The sequence below is a fragment of the Plodia interpunctella genome, chromosome 23, assembly GCF_027563975.2.
Source record: "Plodia interpunctella isolate USDA-ARS_2022_Savannah chromosome 23, ilPloInte3.2, whole genome shotgun sequence".
Classification (NCBI taxonomy): domain Eukaryota; kingdom Metazoa; phylum Arthropoda; class Insecta; order Lepidoptera; family Pyralidae; genus Plodia; species Plodia interpunctella.
This window is the reverse complement of record NC_071316.1, coordinates 1530738-1548226: the sequence shown is the minus strand read 5'-3', so window position 1 is coordinate 1548226 and position 17489 is coordinate 1530738. Positions and strand designations below refer to the sequence as shown.

General features: G+C 37.4%; 1 protein-coding gene across 9 annotated transcripts in view; it reads left to right on the top strand.

Moving 5' to 3' along the window:
• Positions 1 to 15609, top strand: part of Itpr (Inositol 1,4,5,-trisphosphate receptor) — a 70505-nt gene extending 54896 nt beyond the window's left edge. For all 9 annotated transcript variants that reach the window (XM_053762795.2, XM_053762793.2, XM_053762794.2 and 6 more), the window contains 16 exons: positions 180 to 322; positions 954 to 1134; positions 1280 to 1509; positions 2386 to 2484; positions 3065 to 3202; positions 3789 to 3905; positions 4552 to 4627; positions 5318 to 5440; positions 6847 to 7019; positions 7915 to 8079; positions 8647 to 8824; positions 9768 to 10000; positions 10617 to 10782; positions 11279 to 11439; positions 11893 to 12057; positions 12590 to 15609. In XM_053762795.2, coding sequence (XP_053618770.1) covers positions 180 to 322; positions 954 to 1134; positions 1280 to 1509; positions 2386 to 2484; positions 3065 to 3202; positions 3789 to 3905; positions 4552 to 4627; positions 5318 to 5440; positions 6847 to 7019; positions 7915 to 8079; positions 8647 to 8824; positions 9768 to 10000; positions 10617 to 10782; positions 11279 to 11439; positions 11893 to 12057; positions 12590 to 12682 — 2441 coding nt within the window. In that variant the 3' untranslated portion in view covers positions 12683 to 15609. The remainder of the gene's footprint in view (positions 1 to 179; positions 323 to 953; positions 1135 to 1279; positions 1510 to 2385; positions 2485 to 3064; positions 3203 to 3788; positions 3906 to 4551; positions 4628 to 5317; positions 5441 to 6846; positions 7020 to 7914; positions 8080 to 8646; positions 8825 to 9767; positions 10001 to 10616; positions 10783 to 11278; positions 11440 to 11892; positions 12058 to 12589) is intronic.
• The last annotated feature ends 1880 nt before the right edge of the window (positions 15610 to 17489 follow it).

Sequence of the window (17489 nt, the reverse complement as noted above, 5' to 3'; positions counted from 1 at the left end):
TATATTTTTTTAGGTTAGATTAAAATAATGTACAGTTTTAGAGTATCGCCCCGCAATATGCATTTGGGTGGGCTGGCTGTAATTTTTCATCGTAATATTTAAATATGTATTACATTAAAAATACCTTGACATTGTCTATAACGAATAAACAGCTTGAAATAATCAAGTATTCGTTTTAGGCACCACGGTTCTCGAAGAAATAATGGCCGAGAAGAAGTTGGAGGCTGGCAGCTCCGACGTGCTGCCCGCGAAGGTGGCGGTCATGAGGCCCATCCTGCGGTTCCTGCAGCTGCTGTGTGAAAACCACAACCCTGACTTACAAGTAGGTATTTAGTGAGTACTAGAATACATAGGGACATATAGGCATTTCAGTAAGTTACTTTTTTACAAAATATCATTTTTGACGCAAGCTTGTATGTTGTCAGAAAGATCTTGGTGCATTCAATGCGTGATAAAAAAAATCATGTCCGTGCAGGAAACCGTTGAGAAGTTCCCTCGTCGGAAGCCATTCCTGAGTGCAATGGTCATGCAAGCATAGTAATTTATTGTCATCCAATAAACGTGTGTACAAAATCTCAATCGGTTGGCAATTACTGCTTCAAATTTAGTTATAGATAAAGATCACCTTAACATACATACTAACATACATTCTAATTTAAATAAAAGATTTTAATAACGCCGCTTTGCGAATAAAGAAAAAAACCGGCTGAGACGTCCCGATGACCAGGGCCGGAGAAAATTTTGATGATTTAGCTGTGATTTTACGACCGCCTAACCTCAACCTTCTTTAAAAATACTGTTGCATATCAGCCGTCAACATTCTTCTACCTTAGTCGCCTCGTCCGATTTTTATAGGAGAACATGGTTCTATTCTAGGAAACCACACACCTCATAGACACACATTTTAATGTTATGACAATAAAATATCCTTAACCGTTAATATTTGTCGACAGAACCTTTTGCGCAATCAAAACAACAAGTCAAACTACAACCTAGTATCCGAGACGCTGATGTTCCTGGACTGCATTTGTGGCTCCACGACCGGAGGCCTAGGGCTCCTGGGCCTCTACATCAACGAGGGCAACGTGGCTCTCATCAACCAGACCTTGGAGACTCTCACCGAGTACTGCCAGGGTATGTAGCTGGCTCAACTCTGTAGATGCAATAAAGTATTGACTATTAATATGCCAAGAAAGTTATTGTATTTCACTTCATGTAATAACCACAACCCTCAGCCGACACTAAGACGAAGATGTTCATTTCAATATGTTGATCCCAGGTCCCTGCCACGACAACCAGAACTGCATAGCCACTCACGAAAGCAACGGCCTGGACATCATAACCGCTCTCATCCTAAACGACATCAACCCACTCGGCAAGACTCGCATGGACCTGGTTCTGGAGCTGAAGAACAATGCATCCAAACTGCTGCTCGCCATCATGGAGTCGCGCAATGACTCCGAGAACAACGCGGAGAGGATACTGTACAACATGAACCCTAAACAGCTGGTATTATTATTGTTTGCGAATTGTTCTTTTTGTTCCATACAACAAAAACTAGAGGCAAGCTATCAATCCATTTTTGGACAAATTGTCGGCTTCGTGGATCCTGACAATGCCGCCTTCTGTGAGGTCTTCTGTCTATGAGGTGTGTGGTTTTCAATAACAATTTTCAATAATTTTATTGGAAATACAAACATTTTATTTATTCATTTAAAATTTCTAATTTTTAATATATCTATAATACCTATATTTGTTAATTGACATCCTTGGAGAAAAGGCTGCGGCGAAGTTTGTTGCGCCGATTCTTCACCAGCGCTTTGTAAGTCGGCAGTAGACTTAGTTTAACTATTTTTTTGACGTCAATAAGTGATGTATATCATCATAAATTGAATAAAGAATTTTGAGTTTGAATAGAATATAATGGGCAGAGGTCAGTGAGGTGCCGCATACTCCTTACCTCCCCGCAGGGACACAGAGGACTGTCCGAGAAGTTACATCTGCACATCATAATGTTAAACGTTATTTATATTTTTGACATACCATATTTTATGCGAATAAACTTGCGATGATTCTGTTCGAAACATCAATATATATCATCTAAGTATATCTAAATATCGGTATATATCATCATCTAATAGTCGGAATGTCGGCAACGCATAGGTGACCCGTATCGAGTTGCTGGTGTTCTTGCGCTGCGGTGCTGTGTGAACACCATAATGTGCTTTGTGCCAATTAACTTTTTTGATTGAGTTGATGATGGTGGTCAAGTCGTTAATTCCTGTGATCGAAAGGTCCCAGGTTTGAACTCATGCCACATGGGTTTACTAGTCCATTGTGTGTCTTTTTTTTTACTATGATACGTTAACAACATATAATTTGCAGGTCGATGTTGCGTGTTCCGCCTTCCATCAGGAGCACGCCGTGGACGCGGATTCTGATTCTGAAGACGACGCGCCCGTACAAGGCGTGTCTCCCAAGGAAGTGAGTTACGTTTTACCCGATTGTGAAACCCATCGTGACTATGTGTAGTAGTGAACTTCTCTTGGGCCTCTTCTCTGAGCAGGTGGAACACACAGGTACCTTGGTGTTCCATCTTTCACCGCGGTTTGTCAGGCGTCTCACCAAAGATGCATGATGAGTTCTGATTCATTATACAGCAATGGTACGAGATCGACATGATATGCTCTATGAAGAATCTATCTATCTGCCATAAAGAAAAAATCTTCCTTGGTGAGACGCCTGCAAAAATTGCACAGCTTCGACGGTGTCATGTATTCATCCAATCTTGAAAACTTCAACTGAGTGTTCTAGTCTTGTCCGTTCGACCGTGATTAGAGCGTAGCGCCATCTTTCCGTAGCATTGCCAATCATCTATGCAACTTATATTGTTATTGAGTTTCGTCGGCGTTGTACATGTGACGCGTTAGATGTCGCCACAGAAAATAACCTGACGAAACCCTGCTACATATAACAAATACATACGAGTACATTAAATAATTATGAATATATTTAATCTGATATTATTATACACTCTCGAAATGTTAATTCTTTTTTTCACAAGGTGGGCCACAACATCTACATCCTATGCCACCAGCTGGCCAGCCACAATAAGGAGCTGGCGGCACTCGTAAGAGCTTCACCTTCCGGACAAAATGCACCTGCGCTGCAATACTACCGGACTCACACGGCTCAGATAGAGGTCAGTGACCTGCCATCAAGTGACTTCTCTAGGGAGGATGCCAAGAGGCGCAGGCGCAGGTGGTCCAGGAGGAGCACCTGCGCCTTGGATACCAATTTAAATGGAACTTTATTATCAATATCGGCAGCCTTTTATATCCCAGTGCTGGGCATGGATCTCTCTTAATTTATGCCATTCATCTATTTCCCGTGTTTTTGGAAACCACTTTTGATATAAAACCGAAAACACGTGTAACTAAAGCTAGTGATGTGCCACCAGGGACGCTGGCGTTGTGAATGTTTTGTTCTCGGAACAATAACTAAATTCAAACAAACAAATAAACAAAGCCTTGACTTAGCAAACAAGTCTTGACGTTTGACATTAACATTTCTCACAACAGGCACACACGTAAAATATTGTGTATGAAAACAGATCATCGTTTTTGGAAACGATGGAGCAGTAACATAAGAAAAAAAAACTTACGTACACTAGTGGAATTCGCTGGCGTTTGTATTCGCGGATAGAATGTTATTTTGGAGTAAAAACACCACATTTGTTCAACGTTGCAAAAGCTTCAAGCTTCTCATGTTCCCAATTTTACTTCCAGATAGTAAGAACCGACCGCAGCATGGAACAGATAGTGTTCCCGATCCCCGAGATCTGCGAGTATCTCCCGGCCGATAGTAAGCACAGAGTGTTGCAGAGCGCGGAGCGGGACGACCAGGTCAGTTCCTCGCCAAGGTTCACCTGCCTGACAGTGTTCCTATACCTGGATGGAACAGCAAAATATATGGCCATTGTGAAAGGGTAAGAAGAAGAAGAGAGCAGTGTAATTTTCCACGGTACTGTGGCAAAAGACTAGACCACAACATTAGCAACGCATATATGACATAATATAAACTCTGATTCGTTCATAGGCTGCAGTGACCTCTTACCATCAAGTGGGCCGCAAGCCTGTTTGTCTGCTTGGTGGTATATAAAAAATATTACGTCCTAAGTGTGTACAGCGACCATTTTATTTGATACCAACTGTAGTTTAGGGTAGTTAAGTAGGTAATATTATAATATAGTTAGCCATAAAGTATCAATAAAACGAGTCTACAACGAACCATCGTATTAACACGTCTACATCCTTACATGGCGACCCTGCCAGCATCCTGCGGAGTCAACTGCATTGCTCTATGATGGTTATTATGAAATAAAGGTTAGGTTGGTATAATGTACTGTACTTATCTGGCAACTAGGGATGCCGGCGGCCGTGCAAAGTGAAAACGAAGAATTAGGAAAGTAGACTCTTGGCTCCGACGCTCAACGGTTGAGGTAGACGCTCAGTTGACAGAGATGATGTGTATTACTAAATGTGGTTGCAGGGCAGCAAGGTGGCGGACTTCTTTGGCAGGCTAGACAACCTGTTTCACGAGATGAAGTGGCAAAAGAAGTTACGTGGTGAGTCATGTTCCTCTCAAGTTTTTAAAAGCACCTGACATCATAATTTATACAATGCGGCGTTTATAATTTGCATAATTTATACAATTATTAAAAATTACATAATTTATACAATTTCCCACGGAAGCAGTTATTTTTCCGGGATGTAAAATTTCAAGAACATTGGTACGAGTAGATTGAGCGTGAAGAGTTAATAAAAACTTATTTTCAAATTTATAATTACATTTAACATTAACTAGGATTTGATTTCTTTTTTATATATAAGTGGTAACTTGCTTAGTTTATATTAGATAGTGTAGCATGTGGTTCCGCCCTAGAATAGGACCACTTCATATCCTTCTGAGAATTTCGTACGAGGCCACTAACTCCCGACTTCGCTCGGGTAAAAACACAATAAATTATACACCTAAACCTTTCTCAGGAATCACACTATCTATTGGTGAAAACCGTCTGAAAATCCGTGCAGTAGTTTTTGAGTTTATCGCGAACAGACAGACAGACAGACGCGGCAGAGGACTTTGTTTTATAATATGTATAAGGATGTTTAGTTAATTTCGAAGGAGATACAAAATTATATTCATTTATTTCCAAACCTAAAGATATGCTTAACGTAAAATACAAAGTTTCATTCAATTAATCATCAAATTAAAGTACTTATATTAAATTATAATAATTAATTATTGTCCACAGGTCAACCTTTCCTGTTTTGGGTGTCGTCCTACATGTCTTTGTGGAGTAACATTCTGTTTAACTTCGCTGTTTTGATCAACGTTATAGTCGCATTTTTTTACCCTTTCCAAGACGAAACGCCCAGTAAGTATCTTTTTTCATATCCTAACTAGCCATTCCAGCCCACGGCTTCGCTCGGAAATTTCCCACAGGAACAGTTAGTTTACTACTAAACAGTTAGTATTAGAATAAGTGTTCCTAATTCCCGCGGCTTCGCTCGCTTATATTTCCTCGGGAACTGTTTTTTCTTCGTTGAATTAAAATATCCATAATAAATATATTAGGACAAATCACACAGATTGAGCTAGCCCCAAATTAAGTTCGAGACTTGTGTTATGGGATACTAACTCAACGATACTATATTTTATAACAAATACATATATAGATAAACATCCAAGACCCGGGCCAATCAGAAAAAGATCATTTTCCATCATGACCCGACCGGGGATCGAACCCAGGACCTCTCGGTTCAGTGGCAAGAACTTTACCACTGCGCCACCGAGGTCGTAATAGCGCATTTAAAATACACACAGCGCCATCTAGTGTTTTTATACTTATAATAGAATACAGGGTTTTCGCAAATCCCATGGGAACCTTAGTTTTTTCGGGTTGAAAGCTACCCTATGTCCATCACCTATACTCCTAATTGTATAAATGTGAAATTTTAAGAAGATTGGTTGAGTAGCTTGAAGTTGGTTAGATAATATACGAACTTACTTTCGCATTTATATTAATAGTTTTAGTTGCGTTTTGCCCGCGGCTTCGCCCTCGTTTATTTCCCACAGTACTATTAATTACAAATATTTTGACTAATTAATTCAAATTTTTTTATGAAGACTCGTGGAGTGTCCTTGAAACCCTCCTATGAAGAAAAAGAAAAATTACTTATAAATTTTAAATAATTTGACTTGTTTTTTTTTGTAATAAAACTTATTATTTATTATTATGATTTATATATATTATATAATAAGTTTTTAATGCCTGAAACACTTCCTAGTTCAGGCCCTTTGTTTTATTTTAAATCTTAAATTAGCTCTATTGTATAAATTTTTAAATAACATGAATAAAGACACATATACATATCTCTCTCGCTCGTTGTAAGTAGTGATCTATGTATGTATCTCTTCTTCTTCATAGTCGTTATTCCTCATAGCTGAGGGTCGTGATTATTACGTGAAATGAAACACACACAACAACTTACTTGGCGTTATTAATGGAGTGGTTTGCCATTGCCTTCTCCATTTCACACACAAGTTAATGAGAATCAACCAGTGTGCAGGTTTCCGCACGATGTTTTCTTTCACCGGAAACAAGTGGTGGTCGATGAAAACTACTATACATGAGTCAGATTGGTATACAAACTCATGTGGCACGAGTAGGATTCGAGCCTGGGACCTTTCGATCCACAGTCGGGCGTCTTAACCATTAGCCCACCGCCAAGTGAATAAAGAGTTGACGTGGACAAGTAATGATGTATGTATGAACGTCAGAGCTGGGCCAGCACCTGTCGCTGGTGGTGTGGTGCGCGTCGGGCGCGGCGGCCGCGCTGGTGGCGTGGCTGCCGCGCTCGTCGGGCGTGCGCGCGCTGCTGGCGAGCGCCATCGTGCGCCTCATGTTCTCGCTCGGGCCCGAGCCCACGCTCTGGTGTCTGGCCATGCTGTGTGTAAGTCTTCATTCATTCATTCATTCATTCATTCATTTATTCATTCATTCAATCAATCAATCATTCAGGTTACTGTCATCGTCAGATCGAGTGTGTTATTGCTGACACTGGTGTCAGATTTTATTCAACACGCCTTAAGGCATCTGACGTGACTTTTTTACGACTACCTACCTTCATCTAGTGGCAGGTAGTCGCGTACACACTGGGGAACTAAACTGTCAACCAGCGTGCAGGTTTCCTCGCGATGTTTTCCTTCACCGGAAACAAATGATGGTGTTGGCACGTTACTGTAAAGCGGTTAGAGTGTTGACAAGTGAGTCGTGTCGCAACGTATATATTAAAATCTTGTATTATGGCAACATTGAAATTGTTTCAACAGCAGGTAACTTTCTGTTTATCTATCCGCTTGTTTCGCCATTCGACTAACCCCCGGATAAAAAGCCTGATAACACTAACGGTCGTTATTTCGTAAAAAGTAACTAGCTGCGCCTTGGGACTTCGCTCCCGTGGGGTATTTCGAGATACAAAATACTTTATTGTATTCCAAGTTATTTTCTATCCGTACACCAAATTTCACAACAATCCGTCCAGTAAATTTTGCGTGAAAAAGTAACAAACATACACACATATATCCTCACAAACATTAGCATTTATAATATTACTAAGATATAAATTCGTCCACTCGGTTGTAATTATTTTTTTTATTAATCTTATGATCCACATTTGAAAAAGTCTGCAGTGAAGTTTGTTGCGCTGTTTCTTCTTCACCAGCGCTATAGAAGTCGGCAATAGACGTATACCATAGTAGTTTACATAAATTTTGAGGTCAATAAGTGACATACATTTTAGCTATACAAAGTAATGGAAAGTAAGTAATGAACGATTGATCTTGCAGATCGTAGTGAAGGGCATACACCTAGTGAGTATCATGGGCAACCAGGGCACGTTGTCCAAGTCGACGTGGCACGTCCTCACCGACCCCGAGCTGCTCTACCACAGCGTCTACCTCGGATTCTGCTTCCTCGGCATCTGTTGCCATCCGTTCTTCTTCTCCGTTCTGGTAAGAAGCAGAATATATTGTTTCCTTTATTAGATTTATATCAAAATCATATCAAAAATTATTTATTTGCCTTAAATTACATCTATCTATTATGTTTATTGTATATTATATTTATTATATTATAATTAATTTATTCAGAATTCACACGCGTTACAACACACACGCACGCGTTACACGCGTAATTCATGATACTGATTAACAACTAATGTAAGGTCAGTTAATGAATTCATTGGTATTTATCAGTCCGTCGCGATTCTAGAACTAAATCAACGATAAATTATTAGAATATAGTGTCTATATAACCAGAGGAGCAACTGTCATGTAGCAATCAAAATCTCTCTCTCTCTCTCTCTCTCTCATCTCCGTATGTTGTGTTGTGTCTCCCGGTTTTGTTCTGGGCTGTAACGCCGTTGCATCAGCGGTGAAAGAAAAGCTTCGTAGATTACTCGCCTCAAACATACAAACTCACAAACGCTTACCTCTTTATAATATTAGTATGGATATGGATAAAGATAAGCCTACTAATTCATTGTTTTGATTGTGCCTAATATTGTATTTTCGTTCCAGTTGTTGGATATTGTGTACCGCGAAGAGACACTACTGAACGTGATGCGATCAGTGACACGCAACGGGCGGTCCATCCTTCTGACGGCCGTACTGGCGCTGGTGCTGGTCTACATGTTCTCCATCGTCGGATACATGTTCTTCCGGGACCACTTCCTCGTCAGCGTGGACAGGCTGGACGGTAACCTGCAAGATGTTGATGATGTCTCACACAAAGCCGGGTCCGCAACGCCAATTTTCTAACAAGACAAGTTAGGGAAACAGACCGTCCGCTGCGCCTACTGTTGTTATGTTTGTTTACTCCATATTGCGCTGTGCTGCCCTACGTCTTTCTTTAGTGAGTGCTAACACAAAAATTGCACAAAACTTCCCCTCCCCGCAAGCGAACGCGGGGAATGTTATCCATTCGGTTCGGAAAACAGGTTTTTGTTATTTTTCTAACATAACTGTTAGGCCACGCCCCTAATCTGTTAGTAAACAATGCTTTTGTGTTAGCTAACACGAAAACATGGTGTTGCTGACCCGGCTTAACACTCTCACCTGTCTTCTCCTGACGTCGGTGCTGGTCTGGTCTTCATGTTCTCCATCGTCGGAACCTCCAGAATAATAATGTCTTTGTCTGTAACAATTTAAGGCCATTATTTTTCTTTGTCGGCTTGGAAATACTTAGGGGAGACTTTTGCCTAGCAGTGGGACAGAACAGGTTAAAAAAACCAGTAAAGCAGTAGTAGACTGTTACTCACCCCGTACCCATTTCTATACAAACGATTATGTACCTTATTTATGCTAGTAAAGGTTCATCATTGCATGCACTCATGATTGTTTTCAGGTCGAAACGATGTTTCTATCCAGAATCATAAATATATCTCAAAAATATATCTTTTTTCCAACAATTGTTTCATTTTTGCCAGAATACCTCTGCTTCAATGTCATCAACAGACACAGAAATTTGAAATCTCAGACCAATAAAAAAAGATATTTTTTTATTGGTCTGACTTTGAAATGAATAACGTTAGCTATAATGAACGCCACCAAGTCCGCCGTATAGCTAAATGTGACCTTCAAGTATCGCAACTTTGGCTCTGTCTACCCTGCAAAGGCTAAAGACGTGTACGTAATTACAGAGGACGACGACCCCCGCTTCGACTGGGACAAGTGCGGCGAGCAGCCGGCCTCCAAGTACATGCAACCTGCGGACGCGGAGAGCTGCGGCCGCCCGCCGCGCTTCGTGTCCGTGGGCGGGGAGCTGCGCGAGCGCAGCTGCGACAGCCTCATCATGTGCATCGTCACCACGCTCAACCAGGGGCTCAGGAACGGGGGCGGCATTGGGGACATACTGCGCGCGCCTGCCAGCTTCGTGAGTCTTGTTTGTGTGTTTGTTACTCTTTCACGCAAAATCTACTGGATTTATTGTCATGAAATTTGGTATACGGTTGGAATATATATATATACCTGGACTAACACATTGGGTACTTTTTACCCCAAAATGCCTCTTGATGAATCTCACAAATATCATTATGAATGATAAAAACCCTTTATAATCCAAAATATTTACAAATATTTATAAAAAACAATTAACATTTCTTGGCGATTTTTGGACCCAAACGCCCCATACTAAATGTATCCATGACATCATCGGAAACTCTCATAGAGTATGTTCGTTTATAAATTAACTCAGGGACAACGTGAAATATAGCAAATTGTATATACATATTCTTTGATATTATTTTATATTTGCAACAATTTACGTATTACCCTGTCCGATCCCCTATTCCATACTAATATTATAAAGAGAAAAGATTTATATTTATTTTTTTTTTGTTTGTAATGAATAAACTCAAAACTACCGGGCCGATTTTTATGAAATTCGACACAGAGAACCTTTGGGAGTGACATAGGCTACTATTTAATACGGTTTCACCCGAGCAAAGCCGGGGCGGACCGCTAGTCATAACAAGTAATATTGTCTTCAGGAACCGCTGTTCGTGGCGCGCGTGGTGTACGACCTCCTGTTCTTCTTCGTGGTGATCATCATCGTGCTGAACCTGATATTCGGCGTCATCATCGACACCTTCGCAGACCTCCGCTCCGAGAAGCAGCAGAAAGAACTCATCCTCAAGAATACATGTTTCATTTGTGGTGAGTTCCTCTTCTGTATCCTAATTTAACCGCTTGTTGATAGACAGATAGCGTTAAACATTATGTTTCACAAATTCTATACAACGATAGAACTAACTGGCCGTCAGTTTAAAAACCTGTAGAGAATAACGAAGCACAACGTCCCGCGTCTCAACGCAGCGCGACTGAGCAATGGGGCATGGCTCTTAGGGCCTATTTTCAGGTTACCTATTTACTGCATTTAACTTACATGCCAATTTATATTTATTAATTTGATTTCCTCTCCATTTATATTTTTTAATGGATGATATTTAAAACCATATATTAAGCACTCTCAAGATATTTTCCTTCACCGGAAGCAAGTGGTGGTCGATGAAAAGTACTATACATGAGTCAGGTTGGTATGTAAATTATATTGTTGCAGTGTTTTCGACGAGGAAGGTTTCGTGCGAAGTTTAAAATATTATTGGGATTCGTAGTATAAAAAAAAATATAATGGTATTATTCATGTTTGCAGGTCTGAACAGATCAGCATTCGACAACAAGACCGTCTCATTCGAGGAACACATAAAAAGCGAACACAACATGTGGCACTACCTCTACTTTATGGTCCTGGTGAGGGTCAAGGACCCCACAGAGTTCACAGGGCCGGAGAGTTATGTGCATTCCATGATTAAGGTGATTGTCTATGGTTAGAATTATTAATTATAAGACGAAATTAAATACATACAAAGTGGTTCAATAGGCGTTGTTAAAAATTTTTATCAATTTCTTTTATTTCTTAGCGAGAATATAAAAAAAATTACATAATATGTCCAAAAAGAATGCTTTTGTCAACAAATTGCAACCGATTTAAATGACATTTGTGTGTGAGATATGTTGTTTTAATTCTGATTTGCATACGGATGACATTTTCGTATGAGATTTTTAATTTATTGTCTGTAAATCTGTATATGTATGAACTTTTTTTTAAATCAATAATTTTAGCGTGTTTGTTTTCAATTTAGCTAGAAGGTAAACGAATATGAGGCTTAGGCTAAGCTCAAAAATGTCTATTCACTTGTACCTTGAAAATCGCTTAATCGGATTCGGGAAATGTCAAAATATAATAATATCTTTTGTTGTGGTCAGTCAAACAACCTGGACTGGTTCCCGCGCCTGCGCGCGCTGTCGCTGGTGGGCGGTGGGGAGGGGGAGGGGGGGGAGCTCGAGCTGCGCAACCTCCAGGCGCAGCTCGAGCGTGCGCAGCGCTCCGTCGCCGCGCTCACAGACCTCCTCACCGACCTGAGGGACCAGGTACGTTGGTTACACATGTTCACAGACGACTTTGTCCTATAATATGTAAGGATAAATATAAGTTTATTCGTTAGACAAATTAAAAATACCCCGACTTTCAATATTCATTTCGCTACAACTTTTGAACGGCTGAACCGATATCTAAGAAACGCCGCATAAAAATTAGCTATCAAATAAAAAAACCGCATCCAAATCAGTTCACCCGTTGATGAACTACGGTGTCACGTATACAAACAGACAGACACACTTAGCGGTCAAACTTACAACGCCCCTCTTGCGTCGGGGGTTATAAATGAAAATAACTTTTACAAATCTATACTATTATTACAAAGAGGTAAGCGTTTGAGAGTTTGTATGTTTGAACCGAATAATCTCCGAAACTACCGAACCGATTTCAAAAATTCTTTCACCATTACGAAGGTACATCATCCACGATGGCCATAGGCCCTATTTTATCTCAAAATTCCCACGGGAGCGAGAAACCCCGTGCAACATCTAGTGAATAATACAACATAAAACGATTTATCTCCAGATGACAGAACAAAGGAAGCAGAAGCAACGTATCGGCCTCCTAAACTCAACCTCTGCGTACTTGCAGAACATGCAAATGAACCTGCCACCGTGAGCTACACCCACAACTCACCAGGGGGCGCGCGATATTACAATTAGATAAAAAAAACTTCCTTTGAATGCTTTACACTTAGGCAGAAATAAAATTAATAACTTAAATGCAGTGAGATCATTATTTTAAATTAAAAACAAAGTTGAATGAAATGAAATTAATCTCATTTATTCATATCTTATCATATTTTTAATCGATTTTTAAAGGGTTTTTATATACTGATACGCTAGCCCTAATCTTTTCAACTAAAAATTTAATAAATAATTAAATGAAGGCATCATTCTGAAATACAAAATCCAATTCATGCCATTTTATCTATGTTTTCAAAAGTAAAGTTTTAAATCGCGCGTCGTCAAACAGACCAACTTTATCATACGCGGTAACCGCACAACTTTAGTTTGTAAATATGAAATAATAATGTTTTATCTCTTTGATTTCTTTTGGCGAATGGCTAAAAGCCTAAAAAATAGTAAAATAGATACAATTTATTGTATCTATTATTGTACGTTAAAATGAAATAGGTATGTATACGAGAAATGAACGTTAGAAAATAAATGCTCATAAAAGCCAATCATAAAATAAATTTATAATAAAATCGTATATATAGCCTTTTAAATATATATATAACGTTGCCAAAATAAAACAGGGAGCAATATATTTGGAACTTATACTAGCTCCGAAGCATGTTTATCTATGATAATATGAAATCATTGATTGTTCACCAAATCCCACGATTTGGGATTTAATATATAATCTTCTAATATTAATTAAAACATATCTTTATGATATTCAAGGTCGGCGGTGACCTTAGCCAAGGATTTGAGATTTGGGCTGTATTAGATGAATCTAAAGCCTTTAGAATGTAATCAGAGTTCAAATTTCATCTTTGACAAAACACACAGACATTATTTATGTATTCTAGAATGAATTTATCTGTTTCTGATACAGTGTCGAAAAGTTACCAATGAAATATTAGATATAAACTTAAAGTTTTTTAAAATATATTTTTATTAAATCGTTTCACAAATCAAAAATTCTATATATTTTCTTCTTTTATTGTTTCATATATAATTTAAAAATAAATGCTCTGTATCAGTCACAGGTATATAAACTTGTAAAATGTAACTTTTGACTTGTGATTTGAACAAAACGTCAAACGCGTTACTAGTTATCTATATTTATGAACAAAATGTAGGTTTGTTTGTAATGTTGTGTTCATAGATTAGTGGCTGTTAATGGAGGAGCTTACGGGTTAAAAAATATTTAAAAACTATTACCTATCTTTCTATTTTTCGTAAAAAAAACTGAAAGTTTTATATTCTCATTCCCTGACCCTATTAATTTATAAGCTATTTCATTCGTATAGGGTAGAAACAAAATATATAAAGTTTCATATGTTATTCTGTAGAAGATATATTTTCCTCATATAAATATATCAAGCAAAACTTATGAATTAAAATTAAATAAATATTATATATTAGAATGTATATTTTCTATCTCCCTTCCTCTTAAGCTTCTCCACTTTAGTATAAAGTGCAATGTTTAGAGCTCAAACGTTACCTACCTGTGTAGTTATATTTAGACGAGAAATTGTTTAAATTCCTCTCTAAGATGGAAGCTAGCGAAAATGTTTAAATTTCTTTATTATTCGGTGATTTGTTGTTAAATATGCAAAACCTCGATGTTTTACTGTTTAAATTTTTAAAATGGTTTATTTATTTACGTTATAAGATTTAATTTCAAAAATAAAAGGTTTTGTGTATCTCCGTTATAGAATATCTAGATTAAGTTATCACTTAATATGACTTGTGTAATTTTATTTACAACCTAGATGTAATCGAAAATGTACGGATCGAACGATTTTATTTTAAACAATCAGAATTTAAAGCATAAAACTTTACAGATCTGATGCAATAGATCTTAGCTTGTAATAATGACATTGATTTAGTGAGTGGTAGAAATTAGTAAACGTACTAAGTCTTCGAACCTACTTAAAAAAGTAATATTCTGCGAATAAAAAGAATCTCACTCACGATTACCATTTTGAAATAGGATTTACAAGATAGTGCCATTTTACTGTATACGAAAGCACACACTTCCAAACACTTATGGCTGCGAGTTGGCTCGCTGAAGCTTGAATGCCTTCAATCAAACTTAGCGTGTGCGCTGGGCGAGTGGAAAGCAGCCTTTATTCAGACAAACATGCCAAATATGAATCAATATCAACTTCGTTAGTTTTGTGTACTTAAATCTTTATTATATTTTCTATTTGGTTACTTTAATTTACCAATTTTTGTTTAGTTTCTTACATTCCTCTCCCTTATATATAGATTATTTTATATATTTTCTTTATAGGTTTCATTTTTCTTGTCTCTTTTATTGTTTTACATTTTTATATGAATTTGTCTATGATTGTTATTATATTATAAGGAGCACGATGTGGTTTTGGTCAAAAATTAATTAGTATCTAATTCTATGTAGGATTTAAAAGTTAATTTCTATAGGTGAATCTACACTGATTTTGATCTATATTAATATGCATAGAAATATGTCGACGACGTCCCTGAAAACACTATAGGGTTTGGAGTTAAAATAATCGACTAAAGTGTAAATTCAGCTTTAGATATCTGACCAAATTATAATGTTTGATAAGTTATTTTTATCTATAAATATATTTTACTATCCCCTAACTATTTACAGCTTAAAAATCGTTTAATAGAAAAGTCTATACTATTTACCGCACACATATACATACATTCCTAGAGTTATTTATTTATGAATGTTCAATCTATTTTGGAATCTAGCTAGTTCGGAATAAGGTTTGTTTTCGTAGTTTCGTGGGATATTACGACGTTGTGTGATGTTTGTTGTGATGAATTATGCAATAAATTGTGTTTTTGTTTAACTAAAAAATAAATTTATGGCACAAATTATGATTTTTATTCTACTTTTTGTAACAGTTTTTATTTTTAATTGCTCAAGTCGGCATTATTTGTAAAACGTTTTAAAAATAAATCGAAAACAAAAAGCGATTTTACTTGAAATTTGTAATAAATAAATCTTTATTGATACAAATACATTAGACAAATAGTTATTAGCGGCTTTCCGAGCAAGAATGCAGTTGAAACCTCTAAAAGAAATTATTCAATACAACCCATAATACTCGTACATAATATGCTAACACATTACAACAGAAGACAAAATAATCTACTGGATTGTGCGTACATGCGTGATTGTGGTTTAGAAATGTTAGCAAAATGTTGAGGAAAACCTAATTTATATTAAAAAAAAAATCAATTTATGGTTGGTCGACAAAAGGAGTTTTGTATATTTGTGTATATTATGTGTTAGTTATTTTATTTACTGCGCCAACGCCTCTCTTTATCGTTTCCTCCCACCCCAAGGCTGACTGGAAGAGATCGCTTTAGCGATAAATCCGCCTTTGTGCCTTTTTATTTAGATTGACGAACCTTTGTTGCGCAGTGGTAAAGTTCTTGCCACTGGACCGAAAGGTCCCGGGTTCGATCCCCGGTCCCTTGTTCGAACACGGTCCCTTCAGGTTTGACCACCTCGGTGGCGCAGTGGTAAAGTGCCTCTGAACCGAGAGGTCCCGGGTTCGATCCCCGGTCGTGTCATGATGGAAAATGATCTTTTTCTGATTGGCTCGGGTCTTGGATGTTTATCTATACATGTATTTGTTATAAAATATAGTATCGTTGAGTTAGTATCACATAACACAAGTCTAGAACTTACTTTGGGGCTAGCTCAATCTGTGTGATTTGTCCTGGTATATTTATTTATTTTATGTATTTATTTTATTTTGTATGATGCTATTTCTTTTTTTTTTGTAAATTTCGCTTTTGGTGCAATAAAGAGTATTGTATTGTATTGAACACTGAAATGCAGCACTCATCTTCTGTGGCATCGTTATATATTAAGACGTTTTTATATTTTACTAGCGGCCCGGCGCAGCCTCGCATGCTGTGTTGCTTTCGTTGATAAATTGTCTAAATAACAGTGAAAACTGCATCAAAATTTGCTGCGTTGTTTTAAAGAAGAAAGCTTAGAAACAGACTTAGGCTCAGGTTTATACAATGTAATGATTAGTTTGCTCTCAAATACTTTTTAAATAAACTATCACTAATTATTTTTTCCATATTTTAATCTTTCCGGAATTATATACCTAATAATATACCAAGAAATTTATACCTAATCCTTGATAAATCAGATAATGACATGAATGTAATCTGTTTGGGTATATCTATGATGTTACATAGAAATTTAGCATTAATTGATTACAAAAGAAAATAGGTAATAAATAACCAATACATATAATAAAACAGTAGAAAAAAATATGTACGTTGAATTATATTTACATAAAAATAAAATTACGCGATAGAGTCAGTGTAACAGAGTAAGAATTTGAAAAAAATTCTGTCCCTTTGGACACGCTGATCTTCGAACCTACTGGACGGATTTGTACAGCTAAACTATAGGAAATACAGTTTTTCAGTCTGATGAGCATCTTCTGTATGTATAGGGTATCGTTACGCTTTGTCTGTACAATTAAATTTCTCTAATAATTTTTACTCCTTTTTTCGGTCACGCGAACGAAGTCGCGGGCATCGGCTAGTAATAAATAAATATATAAAGACAAATGACAATTTACACAATTTGAATTAGCCCCAATACGAGTTCGAGACTTACATCTATCATTAGATACAATCAATAATGGCATAACAATAACATTTTCTGTAAAGACTTATCCGACGTTAAAAAGTTAAGGGAGTTTATGTCGTGATTCTAATAA